This window comes from Atractosteus spatula, chromosome 1 (assembly GCF_055471065.1).
Source record: "Atractosteus spatula isolate fAtrSpa1 chromosome 1, fAtrSpa1.hap1, whole genome shotgun sequence".
Lineage (NCBI taxonomy): Eukaryota > Metazoa > Chordata > Actinopteri > Semionotiformes > Lepisosteidae > Atractosteus > Atractosteus spatula.
In genome coordinates this window covers 7,065,124-7,089,127 of record NC_142706.1, presented here as the reverse complement: position 1 = coordinate 7,089,127, position 24,004 = coordinate 7,065,124, and the positions used below count along the sequence as shown (strand labels likewise).

Sequence of the window (24,004 nt, the reverse complement as noted above, 5' to 3'; positions counted from 1 at the left end):
TATTTTGTGTGTTTTTACCTGTTTAAGAAAGCCAACCACATGCAAAAGCGCAAAGAAACTACAACAACTGTTCCTGCTCCTCTTAAACAGAAGTGTCTTGTGGTCAGCCAGCAGCAGTAGAGAATGGCCTTGTCCAGATGAAGCACTTCTCAGGAGGGGATGTGGCTGTGTACAGCTGTCAGCCAGGGTTCCAGCTGCAGGGTCCCAAGGAAAGGATCTGTGGAGCCAGTAAACAGTGGAGCCCATCGGCTCCAGTGTGTGTGCGTAAGTACTGAGCAAAGCAAAGACAGCGACATCATGTCTCCCATCATTCCTCTGGGTCAGGTTTAAAAAAAAAGCGCAATATTATAAAAATGTGACATATAATTTCATTCTGGATACCTTCCATGATATTTTAGTATTATATGGTAAAATACTGGTTCCACCTTCAGGAAGAATCAAATTAGTCCAGCAATTTCCAGAAACTGAGAAGGCAAAGCCAACTATATAATGACTGTGGTGTTTTGGTCTGGCTCGTCTTGTGCCTCCTTGGTAACAAACCGTGTCATTCCACAAAACTCTTAATTAGTCCTTGCCCTACGTGCCCTACGTTTAAGGGGAACACTTCCTCGCTTTTTAGATCCTTTTATGTTTCTGCCTCTGTTGATTGTGCATTGTTCATTTTTTATTTCAGGGGTGTCGTGTGGGACTCCTCCAACTGTAGAAAATGCTGTAGCCATGGCAACAGGAGAGACCTACCAAAGCAATGTGAGCTTTGTGTGTAACTCTGGTTTTCATCTGGTTGGTGTCCAAAACATCACCTGTCTGGCCAACGGGACATGGAGCAGTCCGACACCACAATGCGAGGGTACTTGAAAACCTTCTCTAGTTTTTATGTTGTTTGCTTTTGTTTATTGCATCACACATAATTATTTTTAGATGGATCATTAAAAATACTGCTGTTAGTAAAATGTTAGTCCAAATGTTTTCTTCTCTTCTTTCAGTGGCTCTCGTTCATAACCTACGATACACAGCACCTCACATGTGTTTCTAAATGGTTTCAAAAGACCAGTGGAGCCGGTCATAGTCCTAAGTCCGATTTTTATCAGTTTAAAACGTTTTGTTAATGAGGTCTTAATCTTTGAGTTTAATTCACTGTACTCTAGACATCCTGCATTGCTTCTCTAGACAAAACAATGCTTCAACAAAGTATTTCACCTTTGCTCACCATAAATGAGATACTGTTCATGCCTTTTATTAACAGGTATTATTTGTGAAAGTCCAAGAGAACTACTTAATGGGAAAGTCCAATTTCGCAACCTGACCTCTGGCATTGCGGTGGAGTTCCAGTGTGATGAAGGCTTCAGGCTGGAAGGAGAGCCTCTAACATACTGCTTAGGAAACGGCTCCTGGAGCTCCCCATTCCCAACATGCACACGTATGATGTTTATTTGTTTTGTAATGCCAAGAGATCCCCTAATAAAGCCAGACTTCAGCCTGGCTCTCTTTCACCAGTGGTGAAATTTGGTTATTTGGTTATCATGGTGATCACGTGAGATACTAACCTTTAGAGTGATAGGGTACTTCCAAAATTCTGAAGAGTATAGGCAATGAAGAATTTCACTCTCACTTCATTAATGAGCTTGTGATAGAGATTGCTGTTGTGTATTCAATGCTAATTGAGAACCTTGTACCCAATGAAAAGTAATTAAGTTGAAGATGGTGAAATCCTGAAGTCCTTTCTTAGATCCTTATCTTAAAAATAAAGGAATAAATAATCATACTGAGAGAGACCATAGCACAGCATATGAAAGAGTATTATATTATTATTCCACTAAAACATCCATTTCATGGTATCCTGAATAAATAAATCAGGATATGGTCCTCAAAACAAAATAAACAACAAAAAAAGTCATTTGGCATCTCCAGAACAAAAGCTTTTGTATTATAATCATGACCAAAACTTTGAATTAGAACAAACGGTCTTTTAAAATGCTCTCGGGGTCTCCCAAGTGGTTCACCCAACAAAGGCAGTCTGTCTGCATACAGGTTAAGTTCGATGGGTCAGGTGTTGCAGGTCAGAGCCTGGTTCATGTGACCGGTTCACTGTGACTGGGATTTCCCAAGGGGCAGCCCACAGCTGGCAGACCTCCACTCAGTATGAGCTTGGAATGAGCTGACCGGGGCTGTCTTGGCTCATAAGTGGCTTCGCAGGCCCCTTCAGGCTTGCAGCACTGCCAGTAAGAAAGGCCTCACTCCTGCATTCTTGCCAGCTCTGGTGTCATACAGGTGGGCGCGTCGGAGAAGCTCTTCTGCCCATCCTCCTGCTCCCTGCACGACACAGGACTTGTTTGTGTGTGAGCCAAGGCCCAAAGAGACGTCTGGTGGTCCCAGACTGGCTGGGTGGATCATGAAAAACATTTCAAACATCCTGTAAATCATACCCAGGAGTATCTTTTTGAGTTCTTTTAGAAAATGTTAGCTGAGTCAGCCTGCCATGAATTCTGAATTGGGAAGTTTACGTGCATGCTTATAGCATCTGTAAAAGGATCAGTGTCTCTCTGCTGCAATACCTGTTTAACAACATCGAGCTTATTATAAGCCACGTACAGGACCCAACTTATTTCCATCTTCCTCTACAGAAAATGCAGTCAAATGGGGAAATACTCTGTTGCATAGATTTAACTGTAATTTTGAAATCAGAATTACAAAATATCTTCCTGTAGGTCCAAAGCAGATTTGCATGGAAAGACAAACTTATCATCCTGCTATGTACAACACTTTCTTCAACAATTTCTTGCTGCATTATCTGGCTTCACCCAGCATGTTAAAGTCACACTCATGGCCACATACTAGACCTTGAGAATTCCTACGACCTGGCACCCTCAGATATCAATGTCCTTCACCTGGAAATCTCACCTGGTTTTTATTATTTGATGTAGCAATTTCATTATTGTCTGGTTATACTAATTGCATGTTGTTTTCGCAGTTGGAAGATAATCTACATTCTCAGGGGCTATTTATCACACACCACTTTGACCAGCTCTGTCTCACTCCAATGAGGACATTAGAATATAATTATAGACTCATTAGAATTATAGACTGCAGATAAGATGCAGTGTGTTGCTTGTGTGTTCAAAAGAGTTCAAAGGCATGATTTACAATACATTAAAATGAAAATGACTGTGTGTTGTTCATTTATGGCATTATGCATGGGAACATTTCATGAATCGTTTCTCCCCGTGAGTGTCAATGCCATTTACACTGGATTATGCCACTATCAAGTAATATTTTAATTCTTTTTTTAATTTGTGTGAATTTTATTTCAAAGTGAATTCTACCTCAGCAGCTTCAGTGATTGCAATTTCCGCTTGACACATATAGAAACATCCTGTCTGAGAAATTTGAATACAAATACAAATTGTCATAGACAATATATTGAGAATGTTTTAAAATGAGCTTGTTACAGGCTGGACAATAAACAGACAGTGAGAGAAGGGTTGGTCTAGTTACGTTGCTTTAGCGCCCTTTATTCTCTCAGCCCAAAACAAAAATCAGTTTCAAAAATGTTTACAGAGTAAACTTAAAAGAAATTCTTCAACTGCTTAGCAGTGCCTGGGACTCTTAGCAGCTCTTTAGCTCTTTGCCTGGTGTCTTTAACTGCATTTTCTGCAGTCAGCGACTGGAACCTCCTGTGTGTTCATCTGGTCTGTAAACCCTGGTCTCGGGCTGTCAGCCCCCCTCAGCTGTCTCTCAGTGTCTTGGACTGCTAGCTCCTTAGTCTCATCAGCTCTCTTTTCCCACATAGTGACGTCCCTAGCAGAGCCTTAACGGCAGCATCTCTTGCCTTTCAGCGGCTTCACCACGTACCTGCTAAGGGGAAGTGCACCTTTAAATGGAGAGGAGTGCAGCTGTCAGGTATCAGGATCGTAAGGACAAACATCTGCCTCCTCAGCTGAAGTTGATTAAGCTGACTTGGGGCTATAAGTACATGAGCACCATCACTTAAGCAAAACTTTAAAAAACTGAGCAGTTTTTTTCCCCAGAATGGGCAGTTTGATCCTTGAGAAAATCAAGTCGTGTGCAATCACCCTGATATACTGTACCATATTTTGGACCGCAAAGAAAGACATTAATGTCTGAATATATACTTAGAAAAAAAAAACTTTACCTACCTAAAAATAAATGTTTTAGGATGGCCCCACCTCCGTAGTTGATAATAGAATGACCGTTTCACTGCACACCTCTTTTTGATTACTGTTTATTCTGAAGCCACTGAATACTTTTTTTATTTTGTAACCACACGATCTGGAAGAACCTTAGCTCATCTCTCAGATCAGGCAGCTGAGCTTACTGTTGCAACCTCTGCGTCCTACAGGAGAGTGAGGCCTCCCCCAGCAAGCCACAGGTTCTTTCCTCACCGCCAGCTCCACCATACCTTATAGGGGAATGAGTAGCAGCCACTAGAGTTACAGAAGAACAGTTAGGAATGGGAGGAGCCCATTAAGACCCTTTAGCCCTTTTGGTGTACTGTTTGTCAGACCATGGTGGTGGACCAGTGTCTGTAGGTGCCTTTCTTGTTAAAGGGCTCTTCTTCTGTTCTCTTACGAATTTCCATGTTCTAACTCATTGTCATGTGAGTTGTCATCTTTTATGGTCTCCTCCCTCCTAAGGAAGTATTATTCCATTCTCTTACCTGAGTAGGGCCCTGGTTGCACCTGTTTAGATGGTATGTGTCTATAGCTAGTTTCACTTTGCTTCTCGGTTTTGCCCAAGAGGTGCTGCCACGTGATCAAGCTGTAGTAGATTGGTTCACAGAATTTCTTGACTTGGAGAAAAACATTTTCATAACTTATCACTATTTTGCAATTGATACATTAATTAGTGTTTTGCATCAGTGTTTCCATAACATTTAAAAAACATTTTTGAAACAGTATATAAATTAAACTGTACAAATACTTCCTGCTCATAGGTAGAAAAAATTGTTTTTGCCCTTTATTGCATAGCATATTCCTTACACTAACACTTACAGAGCATTTTACATTTATAATTTATTGAAGTGAAAACAGTCTTTTGGGCAATATTCCAAAGTTTTTTCTCTAATGACAGAGTTGAAGGAATAAAATACAGAACTACTTTCTTTGATGAAATGCACAGCCAAAACCTGCATTAGAAGATTGGATGTCTTTTTTCAGTACTTCAGGCATCTGTCTTAATAAATGGCTGAGTGGATTAATCAGTCATGACTGCCAAGACATAATATACTTATAGGAGTGAGGAAATTCTACATCTAAATAGCACATGGGGGTATGGAGCCATATATATATACAGTACCTAGAGGTATTAAAAAATAAATATCAATTAAAAACTAATATTTATACAATTTATTAAAGGCAAACGGTTTCAGTATATATTTGTTAATTTTTGGTGCCACTCAGTATATGAGAACAACTCTAAAGACACATACTATAAGTGTCTTTGATGTTTTTGGTCCAGGTTGTCCTTAAGGATATTCTCAAACACCATTAAAACAGAGATTGGAAATATGGCAACACAGGAAAAGCATCTAAATCATGGAAACTTTGGATTTCTCTGTATAATCTGTATAATCTCTGTATAACTGGAATCAATAAAAAATAGATTTGATTCATGTTTATACAAAAGCAGCCAATGGGGCTAACTAACCTTCTGTATTTCTTTGAGGAAATTGCTCAGAGATCTGATACAAGTTCTGGCTGCAGTTTTGTGTAAATTTAATTTTCAGGAATGTGAAGGTACAGCATGAATGACTGGCACTAAAGCTAAAATCAGCAAGAATTTTATGAGATACGGTGCCTGAAAACGTGTGCTGAATTCTAAGCAGGGGCTTCCACTAGAATAGTCAGTTTCCCTCTGGGACTATCTCTTCGCTGTGAACATGCAATCACAGCACAACAGCTGATGACTCAGTCCCTCCACTATTAGCACAGGTAGCTAAGGTCCAACAGCACAGGTTGTGGATGATTAAAAGCATGATCAACCCAATGTGAAATGCTACGATAACTTATCCACTAGCAAGGAACCCTGAACAGAATTGACCTATTATTTTCCAGTTCCCAAGGCTTTTGGTCAACACCTAGTATGATTAATTTTTAAAGGCCTATCCCTAAAGGTGTTAAAAAGTGATGAAAAATTCCTGCTTCCCCGGAACATAAAGTATTGCGTGTCAGATGATACATCCCTCATTCGGTTAAACAACCATCCATTTTCCAACTGCTTCTTCCACAGATTAAACATTACAAGCCTTATTTTCCTCCTTCTTGGGCTCATTATAATTATGTTAAAGTGTGAAAATTTAAACAACGATCAATCTTTTTGTCAAAAATATGGATCAACCCAGACATTTGTTGTGGAAACTTGATTTCAGTCGGCTTCATCATCAGATTTTGGAAAAGCAATGTGACATCTCCTTTTGACCAGCTTGTAAAAAGTCCAAAGAGTTGTTTTTTTTTCCCCCGAGAGCATTTGTGAAGTAGTTTACACGAATCTGTGACAGCATTCACCTACAGTAGTAATCAGTTGCTTCTGAATTTTCTTGGTCATTTTTATTCCAAACTCCAGTTTTCCCTGCAAAACAGAAACTTTAAAAAAAAAAAACATCTAGACTTTTAGTAACAAAGGGTTCATGAAAGAGGGTATGTTGACTTTCAAACAAAAACATTTCTGAGGGGTAAAACCTATTTATCACAAAGGTGCCTGCCACGGCTCGTTTTCTTTCCAATTTGCTCAATTTGCATTGAAGACTACAACAATTTCTAAAAATAGCATTTTCATTCATATAGGAAGCATGCTCCCTTGATACTTTGTTTTTTGATATGTATAGCTCTCTTCAATGTGTTACTAATTATTTTTGCGACCTGCTTACTTGCATGGCTTTAAATGTTTAAGTAGTGGCCTTTTGTAATTGCATGGTGATACCTTTGCCAGGAACAACACTGAGAAATGTCTATCTGCATCTGGAGCACAAGAGGATAAACAGAAGTCAGACTTGCACTTCATGAATCAGCAGACATTGCTTAAATGACTTGGTTAAGCTTCTTCCTGCATCTAAGAGGGAAAGTAATTCTCTTAAGAGCCCATGATACATCTACAGTAGATTGCCAAAAAGCTATTATCAAGGTTCGGCATAAAGCATGAGTACTCAAATGCATTGTGAGAATCTTCATTATGATACAGAAATTGGTACAATCCACAGAATGAAAGAGAACGAATAGGAGGGAGAAGCTGGACTGAAGGAATTAGCCGAGTGACATGGGGATGTGCTTTAAGCAGATTTTCTTCTTGATTTATATTGCAAAGCAGACTCCTGTATACACATGCAAACTTGTTACAATTTACAGAAGTAAAAAACTGAGTGAAGGGACAAGGAGGCATGGAAAAGTTTCAGTACACCCGAATAAAAGTTTGAGGAATTTCCATCGTGAATAAGGCAATGCAAGGAGAAAAATTGGTTATATAGAGGGGCCAGTGCATTTCTACAAATGATGGAACGTGGTTCTGTTCATCTAAACAGCCCACATACAGTAGTTACAGTGAACTAGGAAAATCAACCTTGGAGGCCTTTTTAGAGCTGCATTTTAAATGTTCTTTTTCATATATGTTGCCCTGTTGTCTACTGTATATAAACAATGAGAACCTCTGTCTGAAAAAATGTTTTATATATTCATTTTTAATTTATTTGCACTTTAAACTTATCGCAATACTCTTATGTCAAGCTATTTTCTCATCATCAGCAGACCAGTCTTTGTTCAGCACGTCCTCACTCCACAGGGGAGAAACAATGACTGATGAGATCACGGCTTGAGTCTGACTTGAGACTCGAGTCTGACTTCTAGGGAAAACTCCTTGTTGGGAAGTTTGTTTTGGAGAAAAAGAAAATCAGGAAAAAAAAAAAACACCTGACCCAAATAAGCTCAGGAGAGAAATAAGTACACTAGTGAGTTTAACAAACATAAATCTTCGTTTATTGTGTAGGGATATCCTGTGGTTTGCCTCTACATGTTCCCAATGCCTTAGTGAGGGGCGCACACTTTCAATATGGAGACATGGTGATGTATTCATGTTTTGGCGGATACATAATGAAGGGATCCAGTAGAAGTGCTTGCCTTGAAAATGGGACTTGGACCCCACCACCTGCATGCGAAGGTATAACAGAATCTAGCCTGTTCCCTGTGTGAGACAAACGGGTGAATTTTGGGCACAGTGGTTCTAACAGTTGTTGCTGAAAGAACAGTTGTTCCGATGACTTAAAATCTACTTTCACCCCGTTTTTTCCTCTGCATTTAGGAATGGTGCTAGTATTCAATACATTCATGTTCAAAGTAGGAGCATGTCCATCTATAGTGAAGCATGGTTTAGTAAAGACTGGCGTGACTAAAGCATGCGGACTTCTATTGAAACCAAATGAATATTTTTTTATTTAACAAAGGAAGCGTCTTTGGACCATGTACAGTGTTAGCGATTTTCTTGAAAAGGAAGGAATTGTGAATCTTTAAAGAGCGTATTCCCCATTTTAAAATATTTTTGATGTCGTGTTCTTTGCAAATATATTTAGTTTTGCATGAAAGAAAAGATACATGTGTTGTTAAAAGTCACTCTGAAAGTTCATTATTGTTTTCGTCTTTTTTACTCCTGAGTGTTGCACAGACAGCCGTAGCTCAGATTTAGTCACTTTTATTATTGTTTTCTGTTTAGAATTGTGTAAAGGCCTGAAGCTTCCTTGCTGCACTTTTCAACATAAGCAGTTTTTTTAAAACAGAAAAGAAAGGGTCTCTGTCCATATTTTTAAATTAATTTCATGGGGTTTATAATTCAGAAACTTTCCCGAGCTAAAACGCCACATGTGACTCACCAGTTTTACCAACTGAGTTCTGTTTTCACAGCATGAAAGCACCTATGAACTTCAATATGTTTTATTGTGCTTGTTCTCCTAGCTGTCTGTTGGTCCCCATGTGAAAACGGAGGTATTTGCCAAAGGCCTAATATGTGTTTATGTCCAGAAGGCTGGATGGGTCGATTATGTGAAGATCGTAAGTAGAAGCAATAAGAATAACCTTTAATTTACACTGCACCTTCCATGGCACTTGATCTCTAAATCTCCAGATTATAGATATAAATATAACTGAAAGTATTAAACGTATCAAACCTACTCATAATGAAATGGACACCACCACCACACCGCTTGGAAACAGTCTTTATTTTTCATAAATGGCTATAATCAAATTGTTTTGGTATGTTGAGGCACAGTAATTATTTCCTCCATATCTGAGTCTCATAAATACTGGTACAAGTGGATTCAAGCTGGTGTTTTTTCCCATTTCCCATCTATTCAATTCATTTTACAGTCTACCCCTTACAAGAAGAGTGCTAGACCACAAGGGCCAATCAAAGGGACTAAAGTGACCATTTAATATAAAAAACACATTTAGGATAAAATAAAATGGAACACTTGAACACTGTTGTTCACAAGTGCTCACACTTCAGTCACACTCATAGTTTTGGATAAGCCAAATTATTTTCCCAGATTTGCTCACATATTCTTCAAATCATTGCCACCCTGTTGAAAATAAAACACTATTTTCTCTGAAAAATAAGGTTTATTAAATTTCCCTTACCAGAGTGACACAGCATGTTCTCTAATTCTCTGTAGCCTTGTCAGCAGAGTATTGTATTGCAACTTCCCATTGAGAGTGAAAAACAGCTTTCAGTTACATGGAAAAAAATCTTCCTTGATTGCAGCAATCTGCATCCTGCCGTGTCTGAATGGAGGTCGATGCATCGCTCCTTATCAGTGTGACTGTCCGGATGGGTGGACAGGAACACGCTGCCAGAATGGTAAGCTTAAATGTCACAAAACAGTGCAGTGCATGGCTATTACTAGTGTTTCGTGGATTTTTAAATACCTCGAAATCGTGCATTTCAGAGGGATGGAGAGGGATCCACAAACTGACAACACCTCGTGATCTGAATCTCAATGTGTATTTCGCTCCTGCTATTTTTACATCAATTGACCAATATGACTGAAGCTGTATGAAGGCTCCCCTTAGTTCATTAAAATTCTGAACTCAACACACTGGCGAAGACATTAACTGTATAAGCTATACAGTATGAAAACAAGAACAAAACACTAGTTGGTCCTGATCATCCTGGGGATGTTGTGAAATAGAATACATTTTAAAAATAACTCTGTGGAATTAGACTGTCACAGCTTGTCTTAAATACCGTTAATGAGCATACTTGAGCATACCATAAATAACACATTCATGAAGATCTTCATCTTACGACAATTAGTGTATCACTCTAACAGATTCATAAAAGCCTGGTGTGTTGTGAAGTCTAGCACACGTTCATTCAATTTTAGTTTCAAGGAATCGATTCTAAAGTTTAAAGTCAGGGCAGGTAATAGATTTGTTGTTTTCACATGAATACCCCAAGGGCCAAATTTCTGCATCTTTCAATACAATTGTCTAAATATCCTCTCTACACACCTAAACAGATTGTGGCCTGAGGAACAGTGATTACACTGTTGTATCTGAAGTTACTAAGTAATAGTTTATAGTAATAGTTTTGCAAGTGGTTATTATTTTTCTTCAGGACCTCCAAAGAATGCTAAAACATTGACGTTTTTTTTTTTTGGAAACACAGATGTACTAAATATACTCCACACTGGGTCTTGAGTATGTCATTTTGTTACCATAGAAATATTTCTTCGTGAGCAACAATATATGCATGGTAACCTTACAACAGTGTCCCCCAGGACTAAGGCAAGTTAAAGCTGTACAAACTGAAACCTGAAGATAATACAATACCACTTTGCATCTAGAGGGCAGAACGGTTAGTTTAATCGTTCTGATTTTAACTGGTTACATTTTTCTATGGGACATTTAACACCAATCTCCAGATTCTTGTGGAAAATGTGGACCAGTCATATCAAAACAGAACAGTATTAATCATATTTTGTTATGCCAATGTGCATGTATTTGTATATTTATTTTCTATACGTTAACTGCTACATAAAAGTCTTATGATTAAATCAGCAATATTTCAAGAAGTGCGATCTGATAAATGTCACACACGTTATGTTTCATTTCTGCTGTCTGGTAGTAGCAGACTGCACCCATAAGAAATAGGAAACACAAAAAGACAGTACAGTAGGTAAAAACACTGCTCCCATAAAACGAATACCTGAGGATATATTCACAGTTCTGCTTTTATGTTGTTTGTAATAGAAATAAAACCTTAATATGAGCATGATAAACCGTCTTGTGGTGTGTAAGAAAATATTTACCACAGGATGAAGCAAAACTGCTACTTAATTATCTGGAGCAGCTCCACAGGACTGCATACTGTATGGAGGTCCATGAAGGTATTATTTAATTAGCTTTGACACAAACACCCACTTGTATGGTCTCAATTTAAAAATATAACCATCAGCTAAATCTTTATAGTGCTGATACTGTACAGATACACAGTGACACAATCATGTTAAATAATTTGTGAATTCAGGCTTTGATGTAGCCCATACAATTTTTTTTTATTAGAGATTATATAAAGTTTCATGTACTGTAACTGAAGCTTTTACCAGACTACGCAGTGTGGGTGATAATATTCAGTTTTTACAGCACTCACTTTCACTTTTTGATGGTACAGTAAATAATGAAGCCATCGCGTGTGTTGGGTTATACAGTATATACAGGAGAACTGTGAGTCACTGGGTTTCAAAACTGTATTTTAAACTTATACTGTCTGCCTTGTTTCTCTAAAAGCTGGCTCCTGCTGTCCAGTGAAAGTCTTGTTTCAGTATTCCAGGGTACTCCTGTTCTGTTTTCTACTATTTGTAGCCAGTAGTATTTATTTGTAACTAAGTTTATTACCTTCTTTATAAATTATACTGAATACTTAATTGATCATTTGTAATGAATACTTAATTAATTCTTTAGTTAAATATTAACTGGGTGGACAGTTTAATAGTTTTTAGCTTCAACTTACAAGTATATTAAAGTAAAAATAAAATAAAAAGCCCCCTGTTATTTGACTGTAAATAGGTTTAGAAATGTACTTACTTGTCTTTAATGCAGGCAACATGGCGTCACAGTGGTTAGCAGTACTGCCTTGTAGTGCAGGGGATTGTTCAATTCCAGATCTGAGATGCTATCTGAGTGGAGTTTGTCTGTTCTGCTGATGTTTGGGTGTGTTTCCTCCGGGTTCTCCAGTTTCCTCCCCCAGTCCGAAGACATGCTGGTAGATTAATTGGCTGCTGGGAAAACTGTGTGTGTGCTTGCGTCTGTCCGCCCTGTGATGGACTGGAATCCGTCCCTGTCCAGGATTTACCCTGTCTGCACCATGGCTTGGCCCCGGATTGAAAGAAGGGGATTGGAAGAAGAAACATTGGATGGATGTGTTTAATGCACATTTGATAAAAGTGTTCAGTGCTTATAGCTTTTAGCAGTTAGACACAAAGCTGCAAAGTCTAAGAAGGATTCTAGTTTTCAACATACAGAATCAGAAGTTAAGTCTGTAGCCCTGATTTACTACAGAAACTTGGTATTTAAAGATAGATACTTTATTGATCCCGTGAGGGAAATTGCAGTGCAACAGCAGCTTAACACAGACAACACAGCAACAGTGTAACGAATGATACAATAATAATAATACAATACAATCAGTACAGTGAGACGTGCACTAAGAAGAGCACACATGAGATATGCACTCAAAGTCATTTCACATTGGTACATTTACTAACACAACACCATGTGCGCAAGAAATTCTCAGGGCTTTGAATTCAGATCTGTCAGTCCATTTGGACTTTATTGCAGGAGGAAGAATTGCGTTAATTAGTTGCATTAAATATAATTGCATCTTTGTTTCAGCCCTTTAATACAGTATGTTCCTGTATTAAGTGACGTATGGAAGAAAGGAAAAAGACAAGGGTTCAAGTCATAGGCCTATTAGCAGTTCATGATTCAACAGAAAACAGAGATTAGGGAGTTAAATTATGGTTTACTGTCTGCACATATGAATTTCAATATCCTCTCCTACTCCTAATTATTGTTAGTGGTCATGTTGAGTGCCATGTGTCAGCCCAGCCTTACAAAGAGAATGCAAGCCTGTGATCCATTTGTGTACTTTCTTTCAGCTGTCTGCCAGAATCCTTGCTTAAACGGGGGCAAATGCATCAGGCCCAATCGATGTCACTGCCCTCCTGCCTGGACTGGATATGATTGCTCCAGGTGAGAAACCTGACTCTGTGTAAGGTTGTTTTCCTGACTGCCTCACAAAGGCACAGATATGGCACTCCCCCACTCACAAGCAGCTCTTATGATTCAGTAAATGCCACAGAAAAGTATAATTTCCAAAGATTTACCTAGTTACAGTATGTGCGATGTGGACCTTGAAGCAAAACATAGGATATGCAGAACCCTTCCAAGTCAATATAAATACATTAAATATTACACAAGACAGGTTATTTTGGGTGTGTGAAAATCCAGAAATAGAAAGTACTGTCAATGTTTGTAAACTACAGTACAGCTTCACATCTTTTGTCTCTTTTTTTTTCTCATTTTCGTCCTCTGTTCTGCAATGGCTGAGTAGGAATCTTTTCTAAATTTAGTTAATCTTGAGTGAATTGAATTCTTATGTTTTAAATGAAAGGGTGGTTTCACAGAATTTAGACATTTATTTGAAGGCTTTTTCTTTGCATACTACAAAGAACTATTTTTTTAGAGATTTACATTTTGCTTCATATTTCTAAATTAGCAATTTCTTCACAACAGTTCTTTAGTTAAAAACATAAATTACAATTAAATGGAATTTTATTAAAACCCACCTATCTGAGAAAAATGCTCTAAGGAAATGCATATATATATCCATATTTCATCATATGAGAATATAAGAACAGCCCATTTAGTATGGTGTAGAAGGGAATCAGGTTAGCAACTTCATCATTGCTGGGTAGTTTGTTCCTTACTCGCATAACCTTTTAGGTAAAGAAATTCCTGTCGGTTTTCTTTATTTTACTTTTCATTTTGAAGAAGTCCTCTGGGTTGCTTAAATGACTTTAAGGATTCTGAATATTTCAGGTCTCCTCATAGTTTTCCCTGTTCGAGACTAAATTTCGTCATTCCAGAACAGCAATACATTTTCTATACTCGATACTTGATGACCAAAATTATTACACAGTATTCTAAATGAGGCCTTTCTAGTGCATTTTACATTTTTAAAATAACCTCTCTTTAATTTTAATTTTACACCTTTAAATGGATATATCCTAATTTTGCCTTTTTATTGCTTTCACACATTGTTTAGAAAATGTATATAGTGTGGACAAACACCTGTCTCTTCTAGCTCAATGGTCCTCATTTTGTATCTATGGTATGTATTTGCTATGTGTGTAAACCCCTGCACTTCATTACACTAAATTCCCTCTGAGGTGTTTTCCCAGTTTTAAATTTAATCTAAGAGTGCAAGATTGCTTCAGGCAGACTTGAGACGTTACTGTACTGTTTTGAAAAGTGAATAAAAATGCTCTAAAACTACAATACAAACATGGGTTTAAAATATAAGTTTAAATGCTCTCTTTTGCATTGCTTTGAATTACAAATCTTTAAAGACATTTTACAAACTCTGTTTAGAAGTGATCATATTGATTTGATGTTGTTTTGTTTTTTCAGGAAAAGAAAAGCGGGATATTACCTTTTCTAAAAACAAAATTCGTGGCCAGTCACGTATTTTTTCCAGAATCATATTGTATTCTTGCCGAGTTGCATATGGAACACAATTTCATAAATGTAAACAACAATTTTTAATGTTTTTGAATTGTAAAATAAAGCTGTATTTTTTCATATAGAAAATAAATATACAGTAATAATTATATGCTGTTATATAATTTGTATTATGTGTACTGTAAAAACTGTTATGTAAGTCAATGTATATGTGTAAACTATTGTCACTTTTTTAAAAACTTAATTTTCAAATAAATTTTCACCACTGTAGAATTAAAATAATGCAATCCATTACTATTCATGCATCTTACTAGATGTGCTCAGTTCACTTTATAGAGTTCCTTTGGTTGTCTAAATGCAAATCTGAAAGTAACTTAACACAAAGCCACAGAGCAGCAAACATTTTTTACACAAGTCACAGAAGATTTAAGGTCATGTTGTGTAGAGTAATACAGTGACTGTGGCAGGAGTTAATTTAATGGCTGACTCACTGAAACATCTACTGTATCCTCCGTGTAGGCATTAAAGAAAACAAAGCCTCCGACCTAGAATTACAAAAGAGACTATTCATTGTTCCTTAAAGGCTTTACTGGAAACTTAGAGCAAAAACAAAATTTGCAGAACCAAATCTTTCATCATCTTCAGTACCTGTTTTTTTTTCTCTCCCTTTCATTTTTGTTTCCTGCAGGCAGGTACAGGTGATGTATTTATTTTACTGTAGCAACAGTTCACACAAAACTGAGCAAGACTGATTTCCTGTTGTTTTTAAGTCTTTTTTTTTTTACATGGCAGATCAAAACTAAACCCCAATGTAGTTGATCAGAATGAGGATTCCCTGCCAGCCTCAGGTCTCCGTGTCTCACACCATTAGCCCAGCCATTCCCAAGGATGGTAGGTCATTGCTCACAGCCTTTTTTTCTACGCAATAGTGTAAAATACCTACAGTAATTACAAATTGGCCTGAAGCCTTAATCTTATACTTTAGCATACCAATACTTCAGTTCTCCTCAACAGCTTGAGTAAAGAAAACACATTTTATTACTACTAGTGAAACCTCCAGCTGCCTCTGTGCGGATTCAAATTATGTTTATTACAGCTGACAGCTTGTTGTAAAAACAAGAACATCGTAGGTCTGAGATTATCTGTTCTGGGTACAATTCCAACCGTGACGGAGCGAAATGGAATTTCCTCGTTTTAAAGACAGAATACTTTCACGATTGGGGTAGACAGAAACGATCGAAAAGTTAAACCCTTACAAACCAATATAAAATAACAGCTTGAGAACAACTGTAACCACACAAACCGAAGAAGAGGTACTGAATAAATTGAAAATTGTTTATGTTGATTTTACATTCCTCCCCCACCACTGATTCAATCATTTTGCTACCTGGCAAGTATAGAAGCATTAATACTAAAATGGTAGTATGGTACCATTTCAGAGTTACAAGAGTCACTAATCTCAAATACCTTTCAAAAGTAATTTGCAAATAGAAACCTATGGTTTGGTAATGTTAACAACAGCAATACAGCTTCTATAAAGAAAAACCGCTAAGTGGGTCTAGTTAAAACAATGCATTCATTTAAATCTATTGGAACACTGAAGTAGGGAGAACAAATTAGTGGTTTCATTGCTGCTGAATTGAACCACAACTTAATACCAAAATGAAGGGTTTACATCAGTGGTATGGTAAAAGTCACCCTGCTGGTTTTGGTTTCCCTTGTAATGTAGTCACTAAACCTGACCAAGGCTACAGAAACTACACTGCAGGAAAAGGTGTGGCAGCAATAGTAATACTAATAAGCAAGTCCCAAGAAGACACAGTAAATCGCTTCTGCTCGGTTTGAACGTTTAAGATGTTAAAAAGTTAATTAGGCCCTGAAATTTGCAGTTCATGACAGCAAATCTCAGCATGCAATTACAAATCCAGACAATAATGAATTAACAAAAATGTTTATTGTAAACAGCATGGAAATTTAATAGTGAATTTTGAAATATTTATAAACTATGAAGGTTTCTTCAATGTTGTTTGGAATTGTATTTATTTTAAGGCCTGCACCTTCTGTTCCAACATCTCTTTATTGGCTCCTGCAAACTCATCGACCTGTAAAGCAAAACAAATAAGAACTTCAGAATGACCCCAGAAAACTTTTGTTAATAGTGGCAAGACATTTGGTTTCATTACCACAATACTGACATTGCAACTACACATTTTAGAAGACATTTGTACAGCAATATTCCAAAAGGATGAAAAAAAAAACATGAAGCCTAAACGTTTCCATGTGCGGATGGTGTAGTAGAACAAATTGCATTAACAGCCCTTTATTAAATGAAACAGGATTAATAAATTGAAAAAAAACCTTCTAGAATTTTAAATAGCCATTTTTAGGCTTAGTAGTTCAGGTGGGTAGCTGCGTCAGCATGCGTAGGCTGTAAAGGAACAAGTAAAAGGTTTATTCCATGCTGAAAAAAAGAAGAAAGAAAACACAACGTTTTGGCTGTGGAGCCTTATTCAGTGTGAAGAACCTTTAGACACCTGAAGAAGGCTCCACGGCTGAAACGTTGCGTTTTCTTTCTTCTTTTTTTCAGCATGGAATAAACCTATTACTTGTCCATTTTTAGGCTTAGTTGGATATCTGAAAATAAGGCTAGAGATTTACATTTAAGAACAGTCTTATCAATAATACTGATGCCTAATACACAGAAAAGAATAATCTTCCTTAAGAGTGTTGTAAAAAGAAAGACTTCTATTGGAATGGAATTAGCACATTTTTAAATTGTCATAGTACAGTACATCCAAATGGTTTCACATTTTAATTTTTTTTAAATAAATGTTCACCACTTTAGAATTAAAATAATGCAATCCATTTCATGCATCTTGCTAGATGTGCTCAGTTTATTTTATAAAGTTCAAGAACCTTAAAATACTGCACAAAACGTAGATGAAAATTACCTTAACGGTGAAATCGGTGCAAATGAGGACTTTTTTTTGTTTTTGTTTTTTTTTACTTCAACTCATGTGGCGAAGAGGTTATACAAGGACACCACCCACTTCGTTACAACCAAAAATGTACAGCATTACAATCACAGCAAAGAGGGCAAATAGGAAAATGCAAAAGGATGATTCACATGGACTGCCACAAAATTCAGACTGGAAAATGTGAGACTTCACATTCTTATGTAACACATGTTGTATTATTGTGTGGAAAAGGCTGTCCAAGAAGACATGTTCCATCCTCAGGAATTCCAGAAAAGCCCAATACATCTCATCCATTTTCCTCCCCCTTTTAAATTCTCTTCCTTATTAGATAAAGAATATCAAATATGTGAAAAACACTCCTAATAGAAGTAGTAACTCTCAAGAAACACTTTCAAACTAAGACCTAGTAAAAAAAAAAGTAAACTGCATCACTATTTAAAAATCTAGGAAAAGTTCCATATAAATATCCTCAGATATACAAAGAGTAGAAGTGGACAACTTATACATGGGTGTGAAACACTGTACAAGGATGCATTATGTGCAAAAAAAGCAGAATGTGTTATATACCTTGATCCCATTTTTGTAGAACTGGAATGTTGGCATGCATTTGATATCGCAGTGTGATGCAACATCCTGGTAAAAAAAAAAACAGAGTAAAGTAAATCACTTTCTTAACGCTTTGGAGCACACCTTTTCTGCAGTATCAATACTTTTATACCAATAAAGCAACAGAACTAATTTCCGGTTGTAGGCAAGGACAAGGCAAAGGACAACCTTACAGTCTTCCAAGTGAAACATGAAGCAAAGTACACCGAGTCAAACCGTCGTCCACAAAAGAGTGTCACTGGCTGTACCAATGATCACAGACACAGGTAGACCCACCGGGTGAATGATCAAGTTCACTACTCATCATCCCTTTGAAGCGGTGCTTCCTGTTCCCAATAATGTTCCTATTATTAATTTCCATAGATTCTTTTCTGAGCTACAGAAAATTTAACTCCTTTCAGAATTTTGAATGTCACACTGTGATCAGTCTTTGAAACCAGAATAATGAGGTGTTGCAAAGAACCGATAATTAACTTACACATATATTAAAAAACAACCGTAAAAAATGCTTACTTGTGCGTCGTCCACATCAACTTTCAGGAAAACAACATCAGTGTATTTTTTTGCGAGATCCTAAATAAAGAAACATAAAAGAGAAATTACAGATGTCACTTATACCCAAATTAGTTAATCGACACAGTGTACTAATCCACAGAGAGCAAGATTCAGATAGAGGTTTTCAAAGTCCTTTGAACTAATTAATTTTCTACACAATTATGTAGTTTGAGCAACTGATACAGGGTTGTGCATTAAGGGTAGGTCCAGGCAGAAAATCCATCAATAACACTTAGTAATTAAATCTGCCGTCTCCCCAGCTAGGGATCATCATAGCTCAGTGTGCATGAACAGTGAAGGCAGCTGCTTGATTTCCTCTCCATCAGTACAGGCCTCAGGCCCCAGGATCCAAGAGAAGAGGTGCAGAACCCCAGTGTCCCCCAAAATTGTCATTTAATCAAAATGTTGCATAATCAATAGAATAAACAGCAATTTGGCAAGCTTGATTAATCAATGTAAATATGGCCAATTACATTTTTCTTTGAAGTAGTTTTTTCACAGTTTTCTTATAACAACTTATAATGATCAATGATTCTTATAATGATCAATTCTTGATCATTTTTTTTACCAATAATAACAAGACTGGATCACATACTTGCTCCTGTGCAAGGTACATCCAGTAAACTTAAGACAGAGGTCAAACGCATCTCTGGAGCTGCTCTTTAAGCAACTACCTCCCAGAGGCACTAATTAACATGGATAATTAAGCATGCAGGTACATTAGGCTTTTCCAGCTGTTGCTAGGAAACCGGGATACAGCCCACTGCATAAATACAGCACACCAGGTCAGACTTTCGAATTGCGACACCACCTTAGATGTTGTGGAGAAGCAAAGAAAGCCCACAAGCTGAAACTGTTCATCATCAGTCTAAGGTCACCTAAATCTCAAGCCGCCACTTCCTCCATCCGACGTGAGTCAGCCCGGTTTGCGTTTCCAAGCTGTGCTTGCAGAATGCACTATTAAGCCCGGGTGTGCCCCATCTAATGAAAGACTTGATTGTGCAAACATCTTGACAACATCCTCCATTACTTTGGGCTACACCATAGATCACAACCTGCGTTTACCCAACCAGCACCAGTGTAAAAAAAAAAAAAAAACCTGTCATTTCCTTGGGCTCTCCACCACTATTAAGGATACTGAGGTAGTGGTGTCTTTCTTAACCTTTTTGTTTTGCAATAAAAGGGAAATCACCTTAAAAAACGGTGCAATCGTCTGGCATGGTCCACACCACATAGCTGTGAAATCCACTACGACAAGCTTGCTCCCAGCATCCTTCAGGGCTTGATCGAAAGCACCCTGTGAAATTAAAGAACAGGGCTGTTGAGAACTAGCTAAAGATGGCATGTTTTTCCTACAAAAAAAAAAATCGCATCCAGATAATTTCAAAACTCTGAAATAAGGCAAGAATTGAGGCTACCACCTCAGTGGTTTCAACGTGTTGAATTTAACAATGTCAAGTGCACGTTCTCTCTGTGGCCTGGTTACCTGTTAAATGTATTTGTGCAATTTTAATTATGGTTTAACAAGCTGCTAATTAACAAATTTAAGTAGCGCATTATGTGAGGAGCCAGCAGCCATATCACCCTGCAGCTCTTAACTGGCTACCCCTCTGAAGCTCAGCAGGGTTGAGCCTGGCCAGTACCTGGAGCAGAGACCTCCTGCAAAGCTATAGTTGCTGCTGGAAGTGGTGTCAGTGGGACCAGCAGGGGGCACCCACCCTGCGGTCTGTGTGGGTCCTAATGCCCCGGTATAGTGGCGGGGACACTATACTGTAGTGGGCGCCGTCTTTTGGCTGAGATGTTAAACTGAGGTCCAGACTCTCAGTGGTCATTAAAGAGCCCCTGGCATTTCTTGATAAGGGTAGGGAGTTATCCAGGTGTCTAGGCCAAATATTCCCCCTCTGCCTTTACCATGGCCTCCAAATCGTCCCCATGTATGATTGGCTTGCACTTGTCCTGCGATGGACTGGTGCCCTGTCCAGGGCATGTCCTGCCTTGTGCTTGTTGCTTCCCACGACACAGTATGGCATAAGCAGTTTAGTAAATGACAACACATGACATGACTATAGGAGGAACCAGTTGAGGGGGGGGGAAACATGCTGGTTTCAAGTGTCAACCTTCACAACTCTGATTAGTAATGAAACAAATGCAGTATTTTGAAGGTAGTTTAAACGACATAAAACTGCATTTTGCCTGTTAAACCTAACCCAATCCAATACCCCTACATTAAGGTCCTTGAAAACATTCAGCTTTGAAAGTTTAGAACGTGGAAAAAAAATTTAAATACAGTGGACCTAAAACGTGACGCTTGCGGACAACTTTTGACACCGTTCCGTAACGTGCTGACATACTTGGGGAGGGGGGGAAAAAAAAAGTCGTCTAATTTGAAAAAAGGTGGTGTGTGCCTTTATTTCTACTACCGGCTAAAGCGCAGTGATAATGCAAGTGGGCCGAGTGCTCCAGCGCGCCACTCTGCGTCAGAACCACCGCCCCAGTGAGCCAGCTGCTCGCCTCCACGTGTTCTCTACAATTGTAGATACGGCTGCTATGACTTTCATTAAAAACAAATAACCATCCTCCACCCGTTTCCCCACCTCCTACATCTTAGAATTGTGTTAATTTTAGTACTCCTGGAGGTGCTTCTGCATCTTAAAACCTATTGGACAGAACCCTGTTTTGTTGCGCGACTTGCAAAACAAGTACAGACTGCCTTTGCTACTCTCTCCTCCACCACCCCACCATTTAGCTGGGTTAATGTTAATAAACCAGAAAGGCTGTAGCTAGTTTCCAACATGTCCCTCTCTCTTGGGGGATACAGGGGTCAGCGAGAGGTCCCAACTACAGTTAATGAAGTTCAAACATCCACGCGTCACGCTGCGCCAAGTGACAGATCTTTTTTTTTAAGTAGAGGATGAATATTTTTCGCCAAAGAAGGAGATTGAGGAAATAAAATTCCGTGCAGCGCCATAAATTGGCAATTGTGACAAACTGATAAGACGCGTTGTTCTGAATTCAGCGGTGAACTGGTTTGCCGTTGCAAAACACGTTGTGGGAACCGCTGCTTACACAGCCTCCCCAAGAAAGATCTGCAATTCGTGAGTTATTTTCTGGTCGCGGAGCATGGGTGTGTAAAACAAACAAGCACTGAACCCTACGGTCCCCCAACACGTTCATGTACGAAAATAATACTACAGAACAATTAGCTTTTGTCATGTAATATCCCATACAATGTTACCAGATTTCATAACGCGGAAACTTCCCAGCGTTTTTAAATGGTTTTGCACAGCGATACGAATGAAATGACAGGTCACCGAGAGAACCGGGTTAAAACAAAAAAACGTGCACTCTTAAAAACTACGCTTGGTGGAAGACAGGTAAGACAAAGGGTGCGACTATAAGATATAAAGTTACAATAGCAATTTCAAAAGGCAGACGCCAAACATGGCGATTTCTGACGGCGGGGTTGGCGCGCTGCCGAGTCAGGAGGGACTATTTCTGGAAGTGTTTAACTGATCTCGAAGCGATATTCACCCTTACAGAAAAATAAGCTTCCACCATCCCATTTGCGGAACAGAAAACCTAGAAGAAACGCACCTGATGATTAAAGCGCAACTGTATTTTTTCCCTCTCCCGAGCCACCTCACATAACCGCTTTGGCCGGATCATACTCCTTAGCCATTGAAACCGCAAGACCCTGTTCGCACAATAAATGTATCAAATATTTCTCCGTTCGGCGGCTCAAGAGGTTTCAATGACAACGCAAAGTCTAAATGCATCTGTTACAGAAAATTCCCCTCCACACACACACACACAAATTCAAGGTAATCAGCATGCAACTAGACACCATTTGGGAATAAAAGCATTTGGAGATCGTCCAAAAAAAAAAAACCCAACTGTGTGGACTCCTCACCTTATCTTCGATTTCGAGAACCATTTTGGCAGGACGAAAAAAAAAACTAACAGTGTAAAACACCGCTGTTATCCCAACGTCCGGGCTCTGTGCGAGTGAGACTGTGTGTGTTTTTTTGTGTGCGGAGAGCCGATTTATAAACCGAGGAGAGCCCGGCCCCCACCCATCTCTCTCTCTCTCTCCCTCTCCAGGCCGGGCGCAATGAGTCAGCCCCGGGCCCGGGAGAGAGAGAGGGTGGTCCGGCCCGGGAAACCATTGACCAGCCGGCAGCCACCCACTTACTACCTGACAAGCAGGGCAAGCTTCACAGATAACATAACGATTTGTTTATCCTGTTTCTTTTTTAGACATGTTAAAAATAAGCCCTATGATTCGAGGAGGGCGAGGGAAGGGGGGCTTTGCAACACACACACACAAAAAAAAAACGCTCTCTTTTCCACCTCGTCCGTGGCAGGGCCACCATAGTGCAGCTAACGTTTGCACACACACACATACACCCGCTCAAACCAGCCACTACTGTCGCCCTTCAAGTTTGAGATGAGGCCGGAGAGACGCAAAACGTCCTCCTCGCCCTCCCCCCCAGCGGGATGGAAATCGCTTCGCCTTGGGTTGTTGTGTTTTTTTTTAATTTATTCCAGCCAAACTCAGTACGACTATATATGAATGACGGCGCCAGGAGGCGAGACCTGTCTGTTTAAGAGGGCGGGTGGATTATGGTAGCGGAAGTGTGCGCTTTGGACGGTGTTTTCCATCGCCTTCCCATCCCAAGACTCATGGTGACTTAACAAAATCAGAGCGGCCTGTCTGCCGTCACTGGCGCGGGGGCTTGTGGGAGACCTCGCTGCTGACGAGCGGGTCGGGCTTTGCATATGTTGAGGATATATGTAAAATGTATTTATCTCTCTTTAACACTCATATTTTTTAATCGCCTCTGTTAGTTTTCCTTCTTTTTTTTTTGCATAGATTGGCTTCAGTACGTGCATTCGAAAATTGGCTCACATCCCAAAAGGGAGCTTCAATGCTTGTGCTAGGGACCCCTTCTGCACAAACGTGCGTTGTAAAATCAGCGTTTTTATCAGCGTTACAGCTACTGGAATTCATTTCAGCAATTAACGTGAGAAATGACTGGCAACGTTGTTGAGTTTTATATAAAATTATTCTGCGATAAGAAGCAAACTGCTGTTTTCATTTTAACAAAAACGACAAGTTTTTGTCTT

The 24,004-nt window shown here is 38.8% G+C and overlaps 2 protein-coding genes across 2 annotated transcripts in view; one reads left to right on the top strand and one right to left on the bottom strand.

Annotated features, from left to right (window-relative positions):
* The window catches only part of svep1 (sushi, von Willebrand factor type A, EGF and pentraxin domain containing 1), a 93,942-nt gene extending 78,934 nt beyond the window's left edge, over positions 1 to 15,008 (top strand). Inside the window, exons 42-49 of the mRNA XM_088924178.1 lie at positions 91 to 264; positions 674 to 847; positions 1,244 to 1,417; positions 7,993 to 8,163; positions 8,952 to 9,047; positions 9,757 to 9,852; positions 13,154 to 13,247; positions 14,688 to 15,008. Coding sequence (XP_088780304.1) covers positions 91 to 264; positions 674 to 847; positions 1,244 to 1,417; positions 7,993 to 8,163; positions 8,952 to 9,047; positions 9,757 to 9,852; positions 13,154 to 13,247; positions 14,688 to 14,718 — 1,010 coding nt within the window. The 3' untranslated portion in view covers positions 14,719 to 15,008. The remainder of the gene's footprint in view (positions 1 to 90; positions 265 to 673; positions 848 to 1,243; positions 1,418 to 7,992; positions 8,164 to 8,951; positions 9,048 to 9,756; positions 9,853 to 13,153; positions 13,248 to 14,687) is intronic.
* Positions 15,009 to 16,673: 1,665 nt separating this feature from the next.
* On the bottom strand, positions 16,674 to 23,015 carry txnb (thioredoxin b). The gene is made up of 5 exons (XM_088924190.1): positions 22,788 to 23,015; positions 20,070 to 20,174; positions 18,836 to 18,895; positions 18,284 to 18,349; positions 16,674 to 16,840 (listed from the first exon to the last, which is right to left on the bottom strand). Exons 1-5 carry the CDS (start codon positions 22,809 to 22,811, stop codon positions 16,778 to 16,780), a joined length of 318 nt encoding a protein of 105 aa, XP_088780316.1. The 5' UTR covers positions 22,812 to 23,015; the 3' UTR covers positions 16,674 to 16,777.
* Positions 23,016 to 24,004: the final 989 nt, after the last annotated feature.

Excerpts from the sequence above, each read along its gene's own strand:
- txnb (XM_088924190.1), bottom strand. The coding sequence starts at position 22,811 with ATGGTTCTCGAAATCGAAGATAAG. Across the intron at positions 20,175-22,787 it reads TTCTCGAAATCGAAGATAAG|GGTGCTTTCGATCAAGCCCT; the intron begins GTGAGGAGTCCA and ends TTAATTTCACAG. Across the intron at positions 18,350-18,835 it reads TTGATGTGGACGACGCACAA|GATGTTGCATCACACTGCGA; the intron begins GTAAGCATTTTT and ends TTTTTTTACCAG.